The 19,659-nt window shown below is 41.7% G+C and overlaps 1 protein-coding gene across 2 annotated transcripts in view; it reads left to right on the plus strand.

The window, feature by feature from the left end:
• KIF26A (kinesin family member 26A) overlaps positions 1 to 19,659 on the plus strand; it is a 161,642-nt gene that overhangs the window by 79,279 nt on the left and 62,704 nt on the right. For both annotated transcript variants that reach the window (XM_039343331.1, XM_039343332.1), the window contains one exon: positions 6,218 to 6,375. In XM_039343331.1, coding sequence (XP_039199265.1) covers positions 6,218 to 6,375 — 158 coding nt within the window. The remainder of the gene's footprint in view (positions 1 to 6,217; positions 6,376 to 19,659) is intronic.

A 19,659-nucleotide genomic window follows, 5' to 3' on the forward strand; every position in this document is an offset into this window, starting at 1 on the left:
TATGTTACTGGCATTTCATTTTTTAAAAACAATAGAGGTTTCTCAGACATGGACAATTAGTTTTGTTAGAAAAACATAAAACAGTCTCCCCTTATTGAACAGGAAAATAAGCTTCTTATTTTATAAGCTTCTTTATACAGTGAATTAATTGTGCTTAAGTATTGCCTGCTTTGATCTGCAGGAACTTCCAGGTTTTTAGATAAATGAGATGAAGGTTGCATCAAATGAAGGTACTAGTCCTCAAAATATTTTTTGAGGATGTCAGTCCCTATTGGTTGGAAACTACCGTACGTCCTTTTTCAAAGACCGTTGTAAATAATGATCTATCCAAGGCTAAGGATGTAGTGTGGGAAGCTAAAGTCAACGATATCATAAAGCACCATAGTATGAATTCAGTTGATAGTACAGAATTAAAGACCCAGGAACTGATGTAGTGAAGAGGAGTTCTGATGTTTGTGTGAACATATTAGAGCAAAATCTTGGAAACACAAGAAAGGCTGCAACTGTTATTATTTGCAGCACTGAACTTAATAAAAAAATAAAGTTCTCAAACCTATACTCTTGCCCTATTGGTCTGCATTTGTCTTGTTTAGACTGCCCGATTATTCAGAAGTACAGGTAGCCCTTAACTTGCAACCATTCATTTAGCAAATGTTTGAAGTTACAATGGCACTGAAAACAATGAGTAATGACTGGTCCTTGCATTTGGGCCATTGCAGCAACCCCACAATTCAGATGCTTGGCAACCAGCATGTATTTATGATGGTTTTGCAGTATCTTGCGGTCATGTGATTTCCAGTTTCTATTTTCCCAGCCAGCTTCTGATGAACAAGGTCAATGGAGGAAGCTGGGTTCACTTTTACAAATTTCCTGCCTGAGTAAGGGGTTGGACTAGATGACCTCGAAGGTCCCTTCCAACTTTATCATTATTATTATTATTTAACATCTGGAAGGATTGCTTAACAACCGTGGTAAAAAAGGTATAAATTTGGACATGACTCACTTAAGGTAACAATTGCCTTGCTTAACAACAGAAATTTTGGTTCCAGCTGTGATCATAAGTTGATATTAAACTCTGTGTTCCTGGTGCTCCTCTTGGCTCAGAAGAACCACTGAATTTGGGCTGGTATCTGAAGAAGCAGGTGCTGGGGTGGTGAATTTCCCCCCCCCCCCATAATTCTATACTGGAGATTCTCTATGGATTCAGAAACTTTCAGAGCTACATTTGGCTTACCCTCTTCCTCTGAGAACAAGCTAGCTATGAAGTCCAAACAGATTATATAGCATATGGGAGGCATAACTGTCCTAGAGCATCACTGTTAAAAACTAAGTTTTCTTGGTTTGTGTAAACAGATTGATCAGAAATTACTACAGAACAACCTCTCCCTGTCAGTGTAGTGTGCCATCCTCAGGTTATGATGGCAACTGGAACTTCTGGAATTGCCACTAAGTGATGCAGTCATGTGACATTGCACTTTACAATGGCATCAGCGATGGAAATTATAGTCCCCATTCCTCTCATAACCCATAAACTACTTGTACTCAACATGTTTGATTTCATTAGTGTTTTACTTGTGTGGCAATCTGTGTCTGGAAAGTTGTTTGCACATAGGCTTTCCCACTACAGATGGACATTCTAATGTATGGACATCTGGTGGTAGTAGAATGGTAGTTCTTTCTTTAGCCCTGAATGACTATCATGGTTCTGCCACTAGATATTCAAATTTCAAATGATTCCTTCCTAAATGCAAATAAGATATGAAGGTCTCTTCTTCTCTGTAATAAATGCAGAGCAATGCCTGTGGCATACTATGACAAGGCTCTAACATGTTTACCATAGGAGAAGGTTGTAAAACATGATCTATGGCATCAAAGAATTTAAAGTTTTGTGGCATCCTGGAGAGTGTTTAATTGCATTTGGGTTTCATTACAACACTGTCTCTTTTTGGCTAAATTTATTTTAACTAATTAGTTTGAAATGTCAAAGTAGTATTTCAGATGCAGAAATGCACATTATTCATATAATGGATAAGCCTAGTGAAAAATATGTATTGTGGCATCTGATCTAATTAAGCATTTTTAAAAGATTTCATTATTCTAGTAAACATTTCTAAGGAATTGTATGGAATTGTATTTCTCATATTGGTACACACATATCAGTGGCTTTTTAGATGGATCAAAAGAAGGTATAATAATTATAAATCAATCTAGCTGGAAATACTATCTGAAGGATAGTATAGATGATCCTTAAAAACCCATAATAGGTATGTATCGCAGAAGAGAATGAGGATGAATATTTTTATCCCACTTTTCCTCCAAGGACCTCAAAGCAAGATACTTCAAACTCTTATCTACTTTTATCTTCTCAATCCACCTTAAGAGATAGGTTGCAGTAAAAAGAGAGGGACTGGTCTAAATCACCCAGTTGTGACCATGCCTGGATTGGGAGGTGCTGTTCTTAGTCACCTCATAGTTGAACTGCTGCATCATTTTGTACATGGGGATGCCCTTGAAAAGCATTAGGAACCTTCATCTGGTCCAGAATTCAATAGCATTTGAAGTTTTGGATACATCACAATATGCTTATATAATATTGCTGTCATGTGAGCTGCATTGGCTTTTGGTAAGTTTCCAGGTGTTGGTTGTCAGTTTCAAAGTCCTGTGTGACACAGGATCAAGTTACCTGCAGGACTACTTCGTCCAGTGATTTCTGCTCTCCTTACCAGATCTGGCAGAATGGGCATGCTTTGGATCCCATCAATAAAACAGTATTTTGTTTATCTTATTTATCAGATAGATGGATAGATGGGTGGACATAGAAATTGGGTGGATGGCTGAATGAATAAATAAATAAACAAAATCTCTAGGTTGTCTGAAAAGCTTTAAATACATGTTCATGTATTTACATCTGATTATCTGGAGTGGTGAACAAACATATATAATGCCTCTTAGATTATATACTGAATGCAGAGTACTTGGAGAGAAGAAGGGGCTCATATAAAGAAGTGGGGAACAACAGATGATCAGGGATAGCAAAATACCAAAAAACCCACTATACTTTGATACACATTTCTCTCACTTTTCAGCCATTGATTGATTCACTAATTATGTGCCATTAAGTCAGTGCCAACTGGGGCTCTTGAGGTTGTTTCCTGTTCCTGTTTGAGGCTTTGTATTTCCTGTGTCATGTGTTTTGACCTGAGTCTGAGTGTGCCCTTTTGGTATTGGTGGGTTAATCCTATTATGTCCCCAAAGGTCATGTCTTTTAGAGTTTGGGTGGGGTACGTAGACTTTAGAGGTGTTTGTCTTCTTAATTTCACAGCTTCTAGCTTACTGGCCCAACCTTACTGAATGGATTATTATATCTGCATTTCTAAAAGCTGGTTTCTGCTGAATTTTCTGGCTTGTGGGAAGGGAGAAGTTTCTACCTTTTAAAGATCTTCTCCATTATTCCTTTGGAGAAATTTATTCTACCTTTTCAATATTTCCAAAATATTTCTTTCTCTGGATTCTTCCCACATGACTTTTGGTAAGTTCCTCTTAAAACAGAAGATGTTTGAAGAGATGTGAGACTGAGAAATAATTCCTGACAGTTGTAACAGGCAGATAAACAATTCTACCAGGCACCAATAATTCTGAAAAACAAAACCATTCTGCTTATGGTTTTCTGTGTTTTCATGCTTGTCAGATGGTTTAACAGTACATTACCTGTAACAGAGGTTTTCTGCATTATTCGTGTTATGTTTCTCTGGTTTATGCTTTGAATCTTGCCTAGTGTTGCACATGACTTCTTTTTATTACTTATTATGGCTGTACAGAATACAGGAAATATCTTGTCAGATAGACATGAAGGGTTTGCAAACATATGACAGCACAATAGGCTTAGATCAGCCTTCTGCAATTAGGCACTCTCCCAGAAATGTTGGAGGGCAGTTCCCATCAGACCTGGATCAGGATGGCTACAGATGATGAGAATTATAGCTCAATATATCTGGAGAGCACCAGGTTCAAAAAGACTGGATTAAACAATCTGTTCAATTGATGTAATCGAAAGCATGGCAGCTTCCAAATTTTGCAGACGACAATTTGTAAATTGTCTTGTAACTGTCCTTCTGTTCCATTTGCAATTTTTGATTCTCCAGTAATATCTCCTCCAGGATCTGTTGCCATCATTTGTGAGTGGCCAGAGCTATACAGGCCTTTTAAGTTTCTCCCTAAGTAATTCCCTTTCTCTTGTCTCTTATTTAGAACTGGAAATATTATTATCTAACTGTCTTTGAGAAACAGGACACTTCCACACACCCTGATTCCTGTTTCTGACTCCTTTAGTAACCAGGTTCAAAGGCAACTTGTTGTCTTTCCTAATCCCATAAACTTTTTAATTCACTCTCCTCTAGCTGACTAATAGGATGTAAAATATATAGTTTATTAATTTTTTTTTAAATAGCAGCTTGTTGTGATGATGAAAAGATAACTTGCTATCAATTTTGGAACCTGGTGCTTTTCTCAGTAGTTGTACTATGGTTGCATGGTGTTGCAGTATCTGGAGTGATTGGGGGGGGGGAGCATTCTAAATAATAACTGCATAAAGGCTCCAAAAACAAATAGTTGAAGACAGCGTGTGGCCAGGAAGATTGTCCTGGAAAAATAAAAATCTCCTCACCTACCACTTAGGTGAGGAAAGAAAATGAATTACTGGTAACTCCAGACTTATAGAGATTCAGAGAAAGAAATACCTCTAGCAGTAAGGTGGCCTGTCCATGGAAGGGAAAAAAGTATTTTTGTCAATTCTTATTCTACTTCCTTTGCCTAGGTTTCAAGGCATAAAGGAATACTTGCAATTATTTGCAGATAATTGCAGATATGTTTTAAAGTAAAATCAGCAGTCTAGGATGAATTTTTGTCAAGTCCCTTTCCTTTTGAGGTCCTGTAAACAGAATATTGTATCTGCTACAGCTCAGAACAGGATGTAATGAATGTTTTCACCAATAGGAAAAGAGGTCCATAAATTTGATAGAACATTCAACACAGCAGATGGAATGATTACAGTGTTTATGTCTTACACTTGCTTTTTCTCTCATCCATGCAGTCATAAATAAATAATTTTGGGCTCACCATTGTTGAGACAGAAATAAACAGCTCAATTGCTGAACATAGATGATGGTAGGAGAACAGAGGTATGGAACTTAGTTTGAAGCAGTGCAACAATGTGGTATGGATCTTTCAAAGCTGCAAAGGGATCTTTTGATTTTCATCAAGAAATTGTTTTCTTTTTATTAAAGTGTTTTTGTCTCTTCATTTGGATATTTTAAAAAGATCTATGTTTGCTATGTTTCCTAACAATTGCAGTTGCTATTTGATGCTACTGTCCCCTTTCATTAGTTCTATTTTCTAGCATTCTATCTTCAGCCTAACAAAGCTTGTACATTGGTTGGAATTGCCTCATATCTGTCCCAGGATATATCCCAAACATCATGATGTAAGATAAGTATCCTTACTACTATTACCACAATTAGTTTATTCACTTAACTAGTACTTTACCATGCAAAAGTCAGTCCAATTTTTCCCCAATCTATACCTTCCAGAAGTATTGAAATTGGAGATCTCAGAATTCTGTGGTAATAGTAATAAATGATACAAGTAGGCAAAAAAAAATCAATTTTGTCTTTATCAATGATTAATTCAGAAAGCCTTTTATTTATCTTAAATCAGACATGTCAAACTCGCAATGTCACGAGACATCACACAACGTATTGGGACGGTTTTGCCATTGCTGGCAATGGGATGGGTGTGGCTTCCGGATGACGTGTCCGGCCTGCGGGCCGACAGTTTGGCACCCCTGTCTTAAATCATGATGTTAATTTAATTGCATTTATTTAATAGAATTAATACCATTTTTGTGTAACTGCTCTTGTGTGATACTTAAATATTCAATATCATCTTAAACAACTGACAACTATCGCATGTAAAATAGCTCCCTTCAGTCCTACTTAGAGGGGCAAATTATGAGGTATGCTGGGAACTGCAATTCTGTAATAGGCTTCTTAGTCTGGCTGTAGTTTCTCATAGTGATGTTTTTAATTATGCCCTCTGTAGCATTTGGATGACCTTCTAGTTTCATATTATTTGAAAACCAGACTAATAAATGCTTCATCTTAACAAATATTTTAAATTACTCTGTTTTAAAGTTAAATTAAATTAATTTAATTTTTCATAGGAGGCAACAACAGGAGAGTGTGGAAAAGAAGGTTCTAATTTTCAAGTTACCTCAGGACAAAACAACTGTGACCAGATGGGGACTGGCGGTTCCCAGAGTTCGGTTGCTCCTGCTGGCGTCTCCACAGGTACTTCAGCAGCAGCTTCTTTCTTCATAAGGTAATACTGCTGCATTGAATATTAAGTGGCGGCAAACCAAATGTTCTTAAACTTCCTTCCTTTCAGTGACTGCTCAGGTAATTGAATGCAGTGAGGCTGTTTGGATAATGTAATTATTATACATGGCAGCACAAGTCTGAAACCCCTAGTGAGGGGGAAAAGTAGCTACAGGAAATTGTGGGGAGAAACTGATGGGCAAAATTAACTTCCTCTTTCCACCCACTGTGCAACTGCTGGAAATCTTGCCTTTTTAGCCCTGCTTTGCCAAAAGAAAAAAGAAAAAAAAAACCTGCCTGTGTTATAAAAGTGCATAATTCTGCTGCCAGCATTGGTTCCACCCCCATCTTATTTGTTTTTCTTTTTTTTATTGAAAATTTTTACAGTTTTACAATAAAATAATCCCCCTCTCCCACCCCCCCTCCCACCCATCATCCTCCCCCTTCTTCCCATAGCTGAATACAGGGTTAATAAAAACTAAAAAAAAAACCTTACAACTTAAATAAACATCAAACAATTAATAAATACATTCAAAAAAAACAACAAAATTTTAAATACTTTAACTCCAATATATAAAAACAAAACAAAACAATAGTTCTAATCATTACCTTAAACATAAATTATTCAAAAGCTAGACAATACTTTTTGATCTCATATTTGTGCTGTATAAAATTCACCCATCTTTTCCACACCCAAAAATATTTCTCTTATGATTGATCTTTCAAATAAGCCGAAATTTTTGCCATTTCAGATAAATAAGAAACTTTAAGAAACCATTCCTCTAAAGTAGGCAAAGATTCCTTCTTCCAGTATTGCCCTATCAACAGCCTTGCTGCTGTAATTAAATTCAACATTAAAATAATTTCTTTATCATCACAATCAACAATAATGCCTAACAAAAACAATTGTGGTGTAAATTTTATCCTTCTATTAAAATTTTTTTGAATATTCCACCAAATCTTAATCCAAAAAGCCTTTATATTTTTACATGACTTGGAAATTTTGTGATTTTCTTAATAAGAGTTCTTAGCAATTGTATCACAAGATAGATCCTGGCATTCAGTTTATGGGAAGCTGTAATAATTAACAACAATAGGCAACAAAAAAGGAATTGCTCATCTAGATAAGTTTGCTTATGAACCTTACTTATGATGAAGTAGGAGCCTCTTGTGAGATTTTCTCATTCAGAAACTTTGGAAAAGACTGCCAGAACCCTGTGCATTCAGAAAATCTAGGTTCCAGGAGAAATTAGAAAAGACTACTCTCTAAAATTTGGAATAGAAAGCATTCCAAGGTTAATAGACTACAAACCAGGAGACCCTAAGTTTTTAGTGCAACTTTAGTCCTAAAAACCAGCTGGGTGAATTCAGGCTAAATTGCTTTCTCTGTATACCCTTAGGAAAAATGAAACCATTTCTGAAAATCTTGCCAAGAAAACTATGAGAATTAGTCTAGAATAACTTGAAGTGCCTCCCTCCCCCCCAGTCAGTTATATGGCCTAAAGGCAATCTTTCAGTCTCTTTAAACAATTCTTCACATCTGTTTGGACTGGAGTCCCCAGTCCCTGGTCCCTGGAGAGGTATAAGTCCGTGGCCTCTAAGGAATTGAGCTGTACAAGTGGTGGGGAGTGAGCGAAGCTTCATTTGTGTATATGTGGGATCTAGGTTGTGTGTGAAACCACCTCCCACCCTCCCATCCCCTGATCCTTGGAAAAAATTATCTTCCACAAAACTAGTTCTTGATACAAAAAACTGGTTTAGGCAACCTTCACACAGAGTGATACATAAGCAATTATTTTGTTTCTTGCATGGCATTAAATAAAATAATAAATTTGCCACCCCCCATTTTTGGGGTGTGTTGCATGATGCTCTCTGTGGACATTGTATGTCAAGTACTAGGAGGAGCAACTAGTCAACCTATGCAAAATCTAGATGGGGCTCTTTAGCATGATTCTTCTTTCTGCTAAACTGCAAAAGAGAAAGAATACCTGAATAATATTCTGTACTGTACATTTGAAAGCCATTATTTTTATCTCACACTGATTCCATCTGTTTTTTTATAGATAATATCCAAATTATCTACGTAACTTGGAAAGAGGTTACTTTGTTACTTTCCATAAATGTAGAATATGTATCCATTTTGAGTGAAAAATTGACATTTAAAAATGGTTGCTTAACTTCATCAGACTGGTGTTATATTTGATATTTTTATTCATTTGCCTCAAAAGCAGTGCTTTTTTTCTAAAAAAAAAAAAAAAAAAAAAGGTGCCGGAACTCACACATGTCATACAACCCGCCTTGCCTACCCTACAAGTTTCCATCAAAAAAAGGTGCCAGAACTCTGTTCTGGATGTTCTATGAGAAAAAAAGCTCTGCTCAAAAGGAATAGTTTTTATTTCTCTTTTTTCTTGCTTCCTCCTCCCCCCCCCCTCTTTGTATATTTGTATATTCTATTCTTTCAGTTTCCTAACTGAATATTAGGAAAACATCAACAAGAAAATCAATTACCCAGACAGGTGATGGGCTCCCTTTCACAAGAGGGAGGGTAGAAATGAAGGCTAGGCAACCATCTGTCAGGGATGTTTTAATTTGGATTCCTGCATTGAATTACATTGGATGGGGAAAAAAAAATAACCTCTTCCAAGTTCAATTCTATAACTCAAATGCCCAGAGCTGCACTTTGATGCTTTATCTTTAAAGAAAACCTTTTAGTACACTTATTTCTAGAATCAAATGTTCAATCATATTTGTATGCTTCTGGGTTTTCAGATTAAAGAATCTAATTATTTGCTAATGAACATTAATGATACATATAAACTGAGGGTCACTCTCCTATTACAGGCACCTGATGGTTTGCTGATAACCATTTGGCCCTTAGATTGACCATAAAATACAGTCAATAATTGAGGTGACTGAGAGAGCAGAGATCTTACCAATTTTAAACCTGACAAGACAGCTTGTCAGGACTCGGGGTACTGATTGAACAGTGACTGAGCATATGATTAGGCCATTGGAGCAGTAATGAAATGGCAAAGAAAGCATTGCAACATTAGTACAACTGCTAAATGACTAATGTGCTTCCAAGGCTCAGGTGCTTCAATTAGTTCTAATAAATTGTTCACTTCGCTATTCATTGTGAACTGTGGTTAGTACTGTGTAGGAAGCTTTGAATTGTTTTGTATGCCATTTAGGGATAATGATGGGATAGTAGCAGCAGGAAGGACTGTTTCCCTTCCTTGTGTTCTTCCAGATGAGTAACTTCTAGTAGTACTAATCGAAAGGCATTATGCAGTTGCTCCCTTTTTCCTTTCCTTAACAGGTTTTCAGGAGTAGGAAGAAAAAGATAAGTATTACAAATATAGAACATTAAAGTTTTGTGCTTGAGACATGGCAATTGCACAATAAATATCTCCTGAATCTTCCGTTGATGTTTGGATCACACATGATTATTCTTGGAGAACTCTGTTTTCTGCCTGTATTCTTAGTTTTGCACATAATGACTGTTGTTGAAAACTGTTATATAGACTTACAGTATGTGTTAGACATCCATACTATAAAGGATAAGTAATAATGAGTTCAGGAGCTCCTGAATTACAGTTTCTGCCTTTTTTTTACCATTGGATGTATGAGGTGAACTGCTGTTAATTGTAATTTCCATACTCTCTTTATATGAAGTAAATAAATATGATTATATTATAATGGGAGCCAATTTAGTGTGGTAGTTAAGGCACTAGGTTAGAAACCTTGAGGCTGTGAATTATAATCCTTCTTCAGGCACAAAGCCAGCCGGATGACTTTTGGACCAGTCACTTTCTCTCATCCTTAGGAAGAAAGCAATGGCCAGCCATTTTTAAAAACACTGCCAAGAAAACTGCAGGGACTTGTCCAGGCAGTCACCAGGAGTTAATACTGATTCAGAATCAGTCTCAGTCAGTCAATCAACCATAAAATTATTTCCTCAACATTACTGTTCTTTCTTGGGAAAATATAGATAGATACCTTATGGCATATTAATGGAAACCATTTGTAAGGTGCATGAAGTTTATATACCAGCCAAAATAGCCTAATATTAAATCTATTGTTGGTCTTTCAAGACTTCAGATAGATGAATCTAGAGTTCTCCAGCACTGGAGATGGATAATCCACGCAGTGGGTTGAGACTGTATTCCTGGCCAATCAGATCAGTCAGCCAAAGTTGCCACGCCCTGTCTTGGACCATGATCCTTTAGTCTTGACTGATCTGGCCATGCAGAGACATCTACAACTTTTGGCTCCTGGGCAGGTATAGTTCCTTTCCATTAGGGGGGATTTTTTCTAGTAGCTGAAATTGCTTAGTTTAAAAGTTAATTAGAGATAATTTAATTCAATTTAATTGATCACTCAAAAATTTCCTTGCTAAATTGTAAAACTCAGGAAGTCAGATTCCTACAGGGGAAACCACCCCCACTTAAAAGGGGGAAATCCCTAACTCCCCTCCCTAACCAACCCCAGCCACCTTCCAGCAGCCGGCAGCCGCCTTAAACAAACGGGGAGGCTCGGGCAACCCCTCGCGTTTAAAACAAAAACAAAAAAAAGACAGAAAGGCAAGCAGTTAGCGAGGGAAGCGGAGGACAAAGGGGACGCATGCTGGGAGGGAGATTGATTAAGGGAAACAGCTGGCGTGCGAAGGAGCAGTCTTTTCACTCCAGGCTGCTCAGGATTTTTTAAACGAGGCGCCATTGTCTGCACAGCTGGAAGCACGCGCAGCTCTTTGTTACAACCGCACGTGGCATAGGCAGCCTTGTTAACACATGCGCAGTAGTTTCCTGGCAGCGGCGGCCATATTTTTTGTCCAAACAGGGGAGTTAAAGTTCCTTAAGAAAGCTAGGTTCAGCCGCTGGAGTGAATTAATAGGCAAGCAGTACTGGGGTACTAAAGCATCTATTATTCATTCAGAGACATTCAAATCAGACACATAGCTACTGGTTCCAGGACTTGGTGTCTTCTACCTAAAGTAAATAAGAACCTTTCATAACTAACTGTGTTTAGTTGCCTTTGGCTCCTTCCAGACTTCGGGTCCCCCATTAGTGGCCCGTACGCCTCTGGATTTAGTGGTGGGTTCCAGGCATCCCCAGTCGCGTGCCTGTCCTTACCCACCATAGTCAAGCCGGGTTCCAGGCATTCCCATTAGCGTGCCTGTTCTTATCCGTGCACAGTGACTAACTCTGACAATTTGGCAGAGTCTGCTCCTGAGTTCTAGACGCCCCCAGTAGTGCGCCTGTCCTTACTCAAAGTTGGAGCTCTCCTACTACCTGGGTCCCCCCTATCGCGGCCCAGCGTTAGTGGAGAATGGAGGAAGCAATCATTCCCTCCACTGGAGCCCCGCCTTCATCCTCTGCAGCCCCTAGAAAGGCTGCAAGGAAGTCATCAAAGAAGGCTGACAAACAGGCAATCAGAAGACACCAAGCCCTAGAAAAAGAGTTCGACAGAGCCCAGAAAAGGGCCAGAATTGAAAATAGGCAGAATGGGGGAATAGGTCCTGATCTACCGCTGGGTCTCCCTTCATCCCCACGGGCCATTTGGTCATTAGGGAGCTCATCACAGTCCCAAACAGAGGGTGGGATAGGCGAATTCTCATCGCTCTCCCGATCCCCCTCCCCACGGAGGTTACAGGAAACCCCGAGGACCATGCTAACCACAGCACCTGCAGGGTCGCAGGCAATGGTCACTCCTCCTGCATTGACGGGGGATCTGCTAGCTACCCTAATAGCACAGGCAGTGGACCGTGCATTTGAGGCCAGGGCTCAAACTTCAAAAGCCAAGTCTCTAGGACTTAGAACGAGGCATCGGGAGGAAACGGAGGACCATCAGGACCTCTCCTCCGTCTCAGACTCGTCGGTCTCTGAGGAAGCTTACCTGGACCAGCCAGGTACGTCACAAGGGATTCAAATGTCTGAGGAGGAGGAGGACACCTCACCTCAAGGGCCGTCCTTCAGCGGCCTGTTTAACCCTTCTCTTTTTGTTACTATTCTGCGCAAGGCTGAGGCCACAGCCCATCTGGGGCATGGGACACAGCGGAGCCTGTCACAGTTGACACGGAGGCTGAGCCGACATTCGCCGAAAAGGTAACCACTCAACACCGCATACCATGCCCGACCATGTTCCTAAACACAATAAGGAAACAGTGGGCAGCACCAACCTCCCTACTGCTTCCTAGCAATGCGGAGAGGAAGCTATTTAACGTAGCAAGGGAGCTAGAGGGAACATTGGAGGTGCCGGTGGTGGACGAATCCATAGGTCCCCTGATATCGGACACGGCCATATCAGGAGATTTTGATGAGGCTCTTAAAGCCGAGGACCGAAAGAGTGAGTCCAACTACAGGAGAACGCACCAGGCAATAGCTTGGGCTACCAGGGCGTCTACCTCCGCGTCCTTTTTCACCAGAGCCACACTTTGTTGGCTCCGTGAGCTACAGGGCCGGGTTCCCATGGAAGATATACGCACTCATCAGGAACTCAGCAAAATGGTAGCGGCCACGGAATATGCGTCGGACGCAACACTTTTAGCGACCAAGTTTTCAGCCAAGGCAATGGCGGCAAACAACACGAGCAGGCGCATCCTCTGGCTAAAGAACTGGCAGGCGGATACCAAATCCAAGTGGAAATTGGCTTCGGCTCCGTACCAAGGGGCAAAGCTGTTTGGTGAGGCACTAACGCCATACCTGACAGAGAACAAGGACAAGCGCAAGGTCCTTAAACACATGCTTAAAAGGCAGGACAAGAGACCCGGCTCCTGGGGAAGGAAACAATCCTTTCGTACGGAAGCCAGGGTCAACTACTTTCAAAATTCCCAACCCTTCCAAGCTAGACAGGATAGGGAAAGACAGGGGGACAGACAGAACACAAGACATAGGCAAACACAGGGAAGACGGCCCTTTCGGGGGAACAACCGCCCCTTCCGCCGTACCAGATGACTCCCGCCCAGACCTTCCCATAGGGGGCAGACTAGCAGGGTTTGCTCCCCAGTGGGAAGAGACCACCACGGACGTATGGGTCAGGAACACCATACGTCATGGTCTATCTCTAGAATTTCTCTCAAAGCCCCCGAACCGCTTCCGCCCGTGCCCCTGTCCCACAAACCCAACAAAGAGAAGGCTCATGAACGAGGCCGTTCAGCACCTTCTAAACATACGGGCCGTAGAGCCGGTGCCTATGAACCAGAGAGACCAGGGGTTTTATTCTATCCTCTTCGTGGTCCCAAAACCCTCGGGGGGTTGGAGAGCCGTTTTGGATTTGAAAAGGCTAAATTTCTACATAAAATACCGCAAATTCAAAATGCAGACACTACGCTCCATCCTTGGAAGCGTAAGGAAAGGGGATTTTCTGGCATCGATCGACCTCACGGAGGCATACTTGCACATCCCTATCTCTCTGGCTCACCGCCGCTTTCTACGGTTTGCCTACAGGGGGCACCATTTTCAATACAGGGCACTTCCATTCGGCCTGTCATCAGCGCCCAGGGTGTTCACCAAGATTCTGGCGGTTCTGGCAGCACAACTAAGAAACGTACCAGTCAGAGTCCAGTGCTACCTGGACGATATTCTAATCCAGTCATCGTCCGCCCAGCAGTCTCGGGCGGACCTAAAGTTAGTGATAAAAATGCTGCAGGACCACGGCTTCTCGGTGAACTTTCCAAAGAGCCATCTAACCCCAACTACGAGAATACTCCACCTGGGAGCGGTCATAGACACAAAGGAATGCAAGGTGTACCTATCACAGGAACGCCTCAGCAGCATAAAGAAAGCCGTAAAACAGGTAAGCCGCGGTCAGTCAGTGACGCTGGTCTGCCTCTCCCAGCTGCTAGGGAAGATGATATCGACCATAGCAATAGTTCCTTGGGCAAGGCTGCACTCAAGAGAACTGCAATGGTTCATGCTCCCGTTTCAGAGACAACAAATCAGTGCATCCCGGAAGAGGGTAGGCATACCTCTGAGAGTACGACACTCCCTCAGGTGGTGGCTATCTCCAGCTCTCCTCAGGGGGTCCCCCTTCAGGGAACCAGACAGAGTAGTAGTCACAACAGATGCGAGCTTATTCGGCTGGGGAGGCCACTTGGGGACCAAGTGGACACAGGGCCGCTGGTCAGCGGTGGATCTCCGACACAACATAAACTGGCTCGAGCTGCGGGCTATTCACCTAGCGTTAAGGCATTTTCACAGCAGCATAAAAGGCAGGCACGTACTGGTCCTGACGGACAACGTGACAGCCAAGGCCCACATAAACCGTCAGGGGGGCACACACTCTCGCTCGCTCTCGGCCGAGGCCCTCCTACTGGGGGCCTGGGCGGAACAAAATCTGGCCTCCATAAAGGCCGACCACATATCGGGGGAGGCAAACATCCAAGCAGATCTGTTGAGCAGATCAACAATAGATCACTCGGAGTGGCAACTACACCCGAGGATCTTCAGGGAGGTCTGTCACCGCTTCGGGCTTCCCCAGGTGGACCTTTTTGCCTCTCCTTCCAATGCCCACCTAACTCGCTTCTTCTCCCGATTCCCATCCAAGGGAGCAGAGCAGACGGACGCGTTACGGAGCCCATGGCCAAGGGGGCTCCTGTACGCGTTTCCACCCTTACCTCTCCTTCCGGCGGTAGTACGCAAGATTCTGCGGGAAAGGGCCGAGGTAATCCTTGTGGCCCCTTATTGGCCAAGGAGACCTTGGTTCGCAGACTTGAGGAGTCTCTCCCGCACGAATCCATGGCGGATTCCTCCGGAGAGGATCTCCCTCAAGCAGGGGGAGATCTCCCACCCAGAGCCACAATGGCTACAACTAGCCGTCTGGCTCTTGAACGGTCAATTTTAGCCAAGGGGGCTTGCTCACAGGGTGTAATTAGGGTCATACAGGCATCAAGGCGTCCCTCCACGAACCGTATCTACGAGGCCACGTGGAGAAGCTTCCAATCATGGTGCTCTAAACAGGAAGTGTTACGCGAAGGGATCACAATTCCCAAGATCCTAGAATTTTTACTAGATGGCCTAGAGAGGGACCTCTCGCCAAACACACTGTGCAGGCAAATCGCCGCCCTCTCAACTATACTTTCTGCCAGCCCCGGTGAATCCTTGGGCAAGCATCCCTTAATACGATCCTTCCTCAAGGGGGCTGCAAACATCAGACCGCCAACCGTGCACAGGTATCCATCGTGGGAACTACCACGAGTACTACAAGCTCTTACCAGAGCGCCCTTCGAACCACTCAAAACATGTGACATTCGCTATCTGACCCATAAGGTAGCATTCTTGGTAGCCATCACGTCAGCTCGGCGGATATCCGAGTTAGCTTCTCTCTCAATGAGGAAGGACCTGTGCCATTTTCACAGGGACAAGGTAGTCCTAAGAATAGACCCTTCATTCATTCCAAAGGTCAACTCCCTTTTTCACAGATCACAGGAAATAGTCCTACCAGACTTCTGTCCAAACCCAGCTCATCCCCTGGAACAACAATGGCACACCTTGGACGTACGCAGGGCACTAAGACATTACATTTCACGCACAGCGGAATTCCGACGCTCGGAAGCGCTTTTCATATCCTTCCACCCTGCTACTAGGGGCCGGAAGGTCTCGTCCTCTACCATCGGTAGGTGGATTAGGGCATGCATCACGGGGGCATACCAGGCGGAGTCCTTGCAAGTCCCCAAGCATATCACAGCCCATTCCACAAGGAGTGCTGCCACCTCAGCAGCATGGGCCATGCAGGCTTCTATTGAAGAGGTATGCAGGGCAGCCACTTGGGCCTCGCCCTCTCCATTCATTCGTCATTACAAAATCGACAGGTACTCCTCTGCAGAGGCCTCCTTCGGTAGGAGGGTTCTCCAGCAGGTGCTAGACCAAAGTTGCACACGGGACCAGTCTATTCCCCAACCCAAGGGACAATAGGCTTTGGTATGTCCCACTGCGTGGATTATCCATCTCCAGTGCTGGAGAAGGGGCGTTGACTTACCTGAACGCCTTTTCTCAGCACGGAGATGGATAATCCACACCCACCCTTATAGACTAGAATAATAGGGTATATTTAGTGGAGCCAAAACGTCTTACTGTCAGTCAATGGCTGCGCTCGAGTCAAGACTAAAGGATCATGGTCCAAGACGGGGCGTGGCAACTTTGGCTGACTGATCTGATTGGCCAGGAATACAGTCTCAACCCACTGCGTGGATTATCCATCTCCGTGCTGAGAAAAGGCGTTCAGGTAAGTCAACGCCCCTTTAGCATAATCCTACTATATGATATTTTTGTATTTAGCAATAAAGAGATAGATCTTTTAGAAATGTGCATGTTATGCTATTTATATTTGTGTATAGGCATGTACATATTAACTTAAACATTTATGGTATACAAAGATTAGTCAAAGTCCTTCTAGCCATTAGCATAGTTTCTCTACTGTCCTTCATAGTTGAAATCTCCTTTTAGGACTGCACGCTTTTCATTTTTGCCCCTTCCTCATCTTAACATTCATACATTATTTAATACAGTGAACAATGTGAACTGCCTTTTGTCTTTCTGAACTGCTTGCTGTCCAGGCTTTTGTGATGTGACCTTGGTTAGTAACCATAGAAACATGTTAAAAGCATCAGCCTAAAAAAAAAAAAAAAAAAACCAAAAAAGAAACAGTAGTTTGGAATGACAATTCAGTGAAAGGAGATCATGATACATTAACAATAATAAAAGCATATATTATGTCTAACCTGTTAAACCTGATTATTCTGGATGATCAGCACTTTCAGAATGTTCATCAAGATAGAGGAAGACAGAAACATATCGTACATTTTAATAATAGTCTATTTTGAAATATTTGTAGCCAAATCTTGGAAAAGCGTCATCTCAAGTCTTGCTTTAGCTCTTAAAACAAGCATTATTTCCTTGTTGAGTTGCTGATATATTCCTCAAAATTTCTGTATTTAATAGCTAGAAATGTTTATACATCCTGATCATTCTAGGAATAACTGGCACTTCAGCTCAGTGTAGAGCTGGCATCAATGCAAAGCCATTTAGGCAGATGGAGAATGCATAGCTGAGTCTGTAGTTATGTAGGTCAGTGCAAGCTAATGCAGAGGACTCCAACCATTCTCATTGGCGGACTGGAGAGAAAGGGGGAGAAAAGCATTTTACAGGTGCATGCAGACACACAAACGGGGCCGCAAGCGTGTGCGATGCAAACGGGACAGTGCTAGTGCCCATGTGACACTCACTAGCACAGCGCTGGTTTTGCCCTGTGGGACCTAGCATCGCCCCATTTTTGTGCAATGCTCCGCCTGGTTTTCATGTTGTGTGCCGCCTGGTTTCCCCCCATTTTTGTGCCAGACAGCACCAGTTTTTGCACTGCCCGATGTCCAGTTTTCCCCTATTTTTGTGCCATGCACTGCCCAGTTTTCACATCAGTGTCCTATTTTCACCACACAGCGCCCTGTTTGCATAGCGATGGTGGCGCTAGCACGAGTGGGGATGTTCCACAGACTGGTAGCCAGTAGGGTCGCAGACTGCAGGTTGGGGATCCCTGAGTAATGGATTCTGTGACTCATCAGATACCAAGTTATTTCCTTAACAACTTACATATAACATTACTGGAGGCTATAGAGAGAAGTCAAGATTTTTTAAAAGAAATTTATATGGTCATTTTTGAGGTACTGTGGTGGTAATGGAGAAATCTCTTTGAATGAAGTGTAATACTAAATAAAGAACAGATGTATCGTATGATAAAGCTGCCCCTGTAATGAGCATTTATTTTCAATGATGTGCCCAGGAAATAGGGCCTTCAATTTATCATGAGATGCATTATAGTAAGATTAGACAAATTTTATATTCTTTTGTGTGGAAATGGATTGTAGGGAAATGCTTTGCTCCATGAAAATAAAAAATAATACTGGATTAGTGTAAAGTTTGATTATGTTAAATAACCAAGCACATTAAGTCCTTCTCATGTTTTCTTAAATGATTGTGAAGATGTTGATGAATTGTCAATTTATGCTGGCTGTAGTAAGATAGGATGTATTCTTCAAGCTTTCATTTGATCATTTAGAAATGGGAGAGGATAACACTGATCTGCTTTTGAGTTTTCTTTCTTATGCAAGCCCAACGCCTTGGCTTAGTATATATCACAAATTCTTGATGGAATCTCAAATTCATTGTCTTTTACATCTGTCCATTCATTTGAAAAATTAGTTATATTTTAAAATAGAGAAAATGTTACTCATTAATAAATGAGTTGGACCCAAGCAGTTTATTATTTAATTCACTGTCTGATGTGAGGGAAAAAAATGTTTCAAATCCCCTACTTGTATAAACCTGTTTGACTGACCTTGAAAAAATCACCTATCTCAAAGAGTTGCTGTGATGCTGAAACAATATTTTGGTATCCTCAGAGGCAGTTCAAGATATCAATGTATAACAAAAATGTTCTTTATTCATTAATTTCAAATTATGCATTGCATGACTCATGCATAGATTTTCTGGCCTTTACAGACCAGTAATTGTTGATTCTGGGAGAGAAAATTATCCTTGGTATTTGAGAAACAATTAGCCATTTGGGATATTGCTCTAGCATCCTGTGTGGATTATTGAGTGAATAATTCATGTTTGTTAGACCCTTCCATGCTGCTGACCTTTGTCACCTTCAGATGATCAAAGGGTTATACCAATCTCATTTTGACAAATAAATTGGTTCTAGTATACGCTGGAATGGGTGACTGACTACAAGCTCCACAGGACATTACATGCCAGTTTTGAAGGAAATGACAACTACAAGCCTCCTTGATTGGCCAGTTTTGTTACTTGATGAGGGATAGTATTCTTCAGAAGAAGAGTAAATAATTTTTTCATGTTCCATGCCTATGCTCTCCAGATTAAAGGCTTGGATGGACTGTGCAATACCATATGTCAGCTCTTTAATAACTCAGAATTTATCAAGAATCCAATTTGGGCATAAGATTTGTACACTGTTATCTTCCACATCCTAGTTTCTTGAACTGTACACAGGATGGTGCCCTGGTTCTAATACAGTATTAGTGAAATACATTGCTTGAATGTTATTTTATTGGTTTCTCTAGTCAGCTCTTTGGGCTGCATGCATAGCCAATGGGAAGATTTCAGTAGCAGACTGCAATGTCAATTTAGGCTTGGTAGCATTATTGCATATTATATTATTTCGTTTCCTTCACCACTCTAAGTGGCCTTCTCTTAGCAAAATAACATTTACTTAGCTCATATTGTATTCTGTGTTAACATTTGAAGGGAGGGAAGAATTATGGGTAGCTGCAAGG

Source organism: Crotalus tigris, unplaced genomic scaffold, assembly GCF_016545835.1.
Source record: "Crotalus tigris isolate CLP2741 ecotype Arizona unplaced genomic scaffold, ASM1654583v1 scf7180000017842.263358, whole genome shotgun sequence".
NCBI classification, from domain to species: domain Eukaryota; kingdom Metazoa; phylum Chordata; class Lepidosauria; order Squamata; family Viperidae; genus Crotalus; species Crotalus tigris.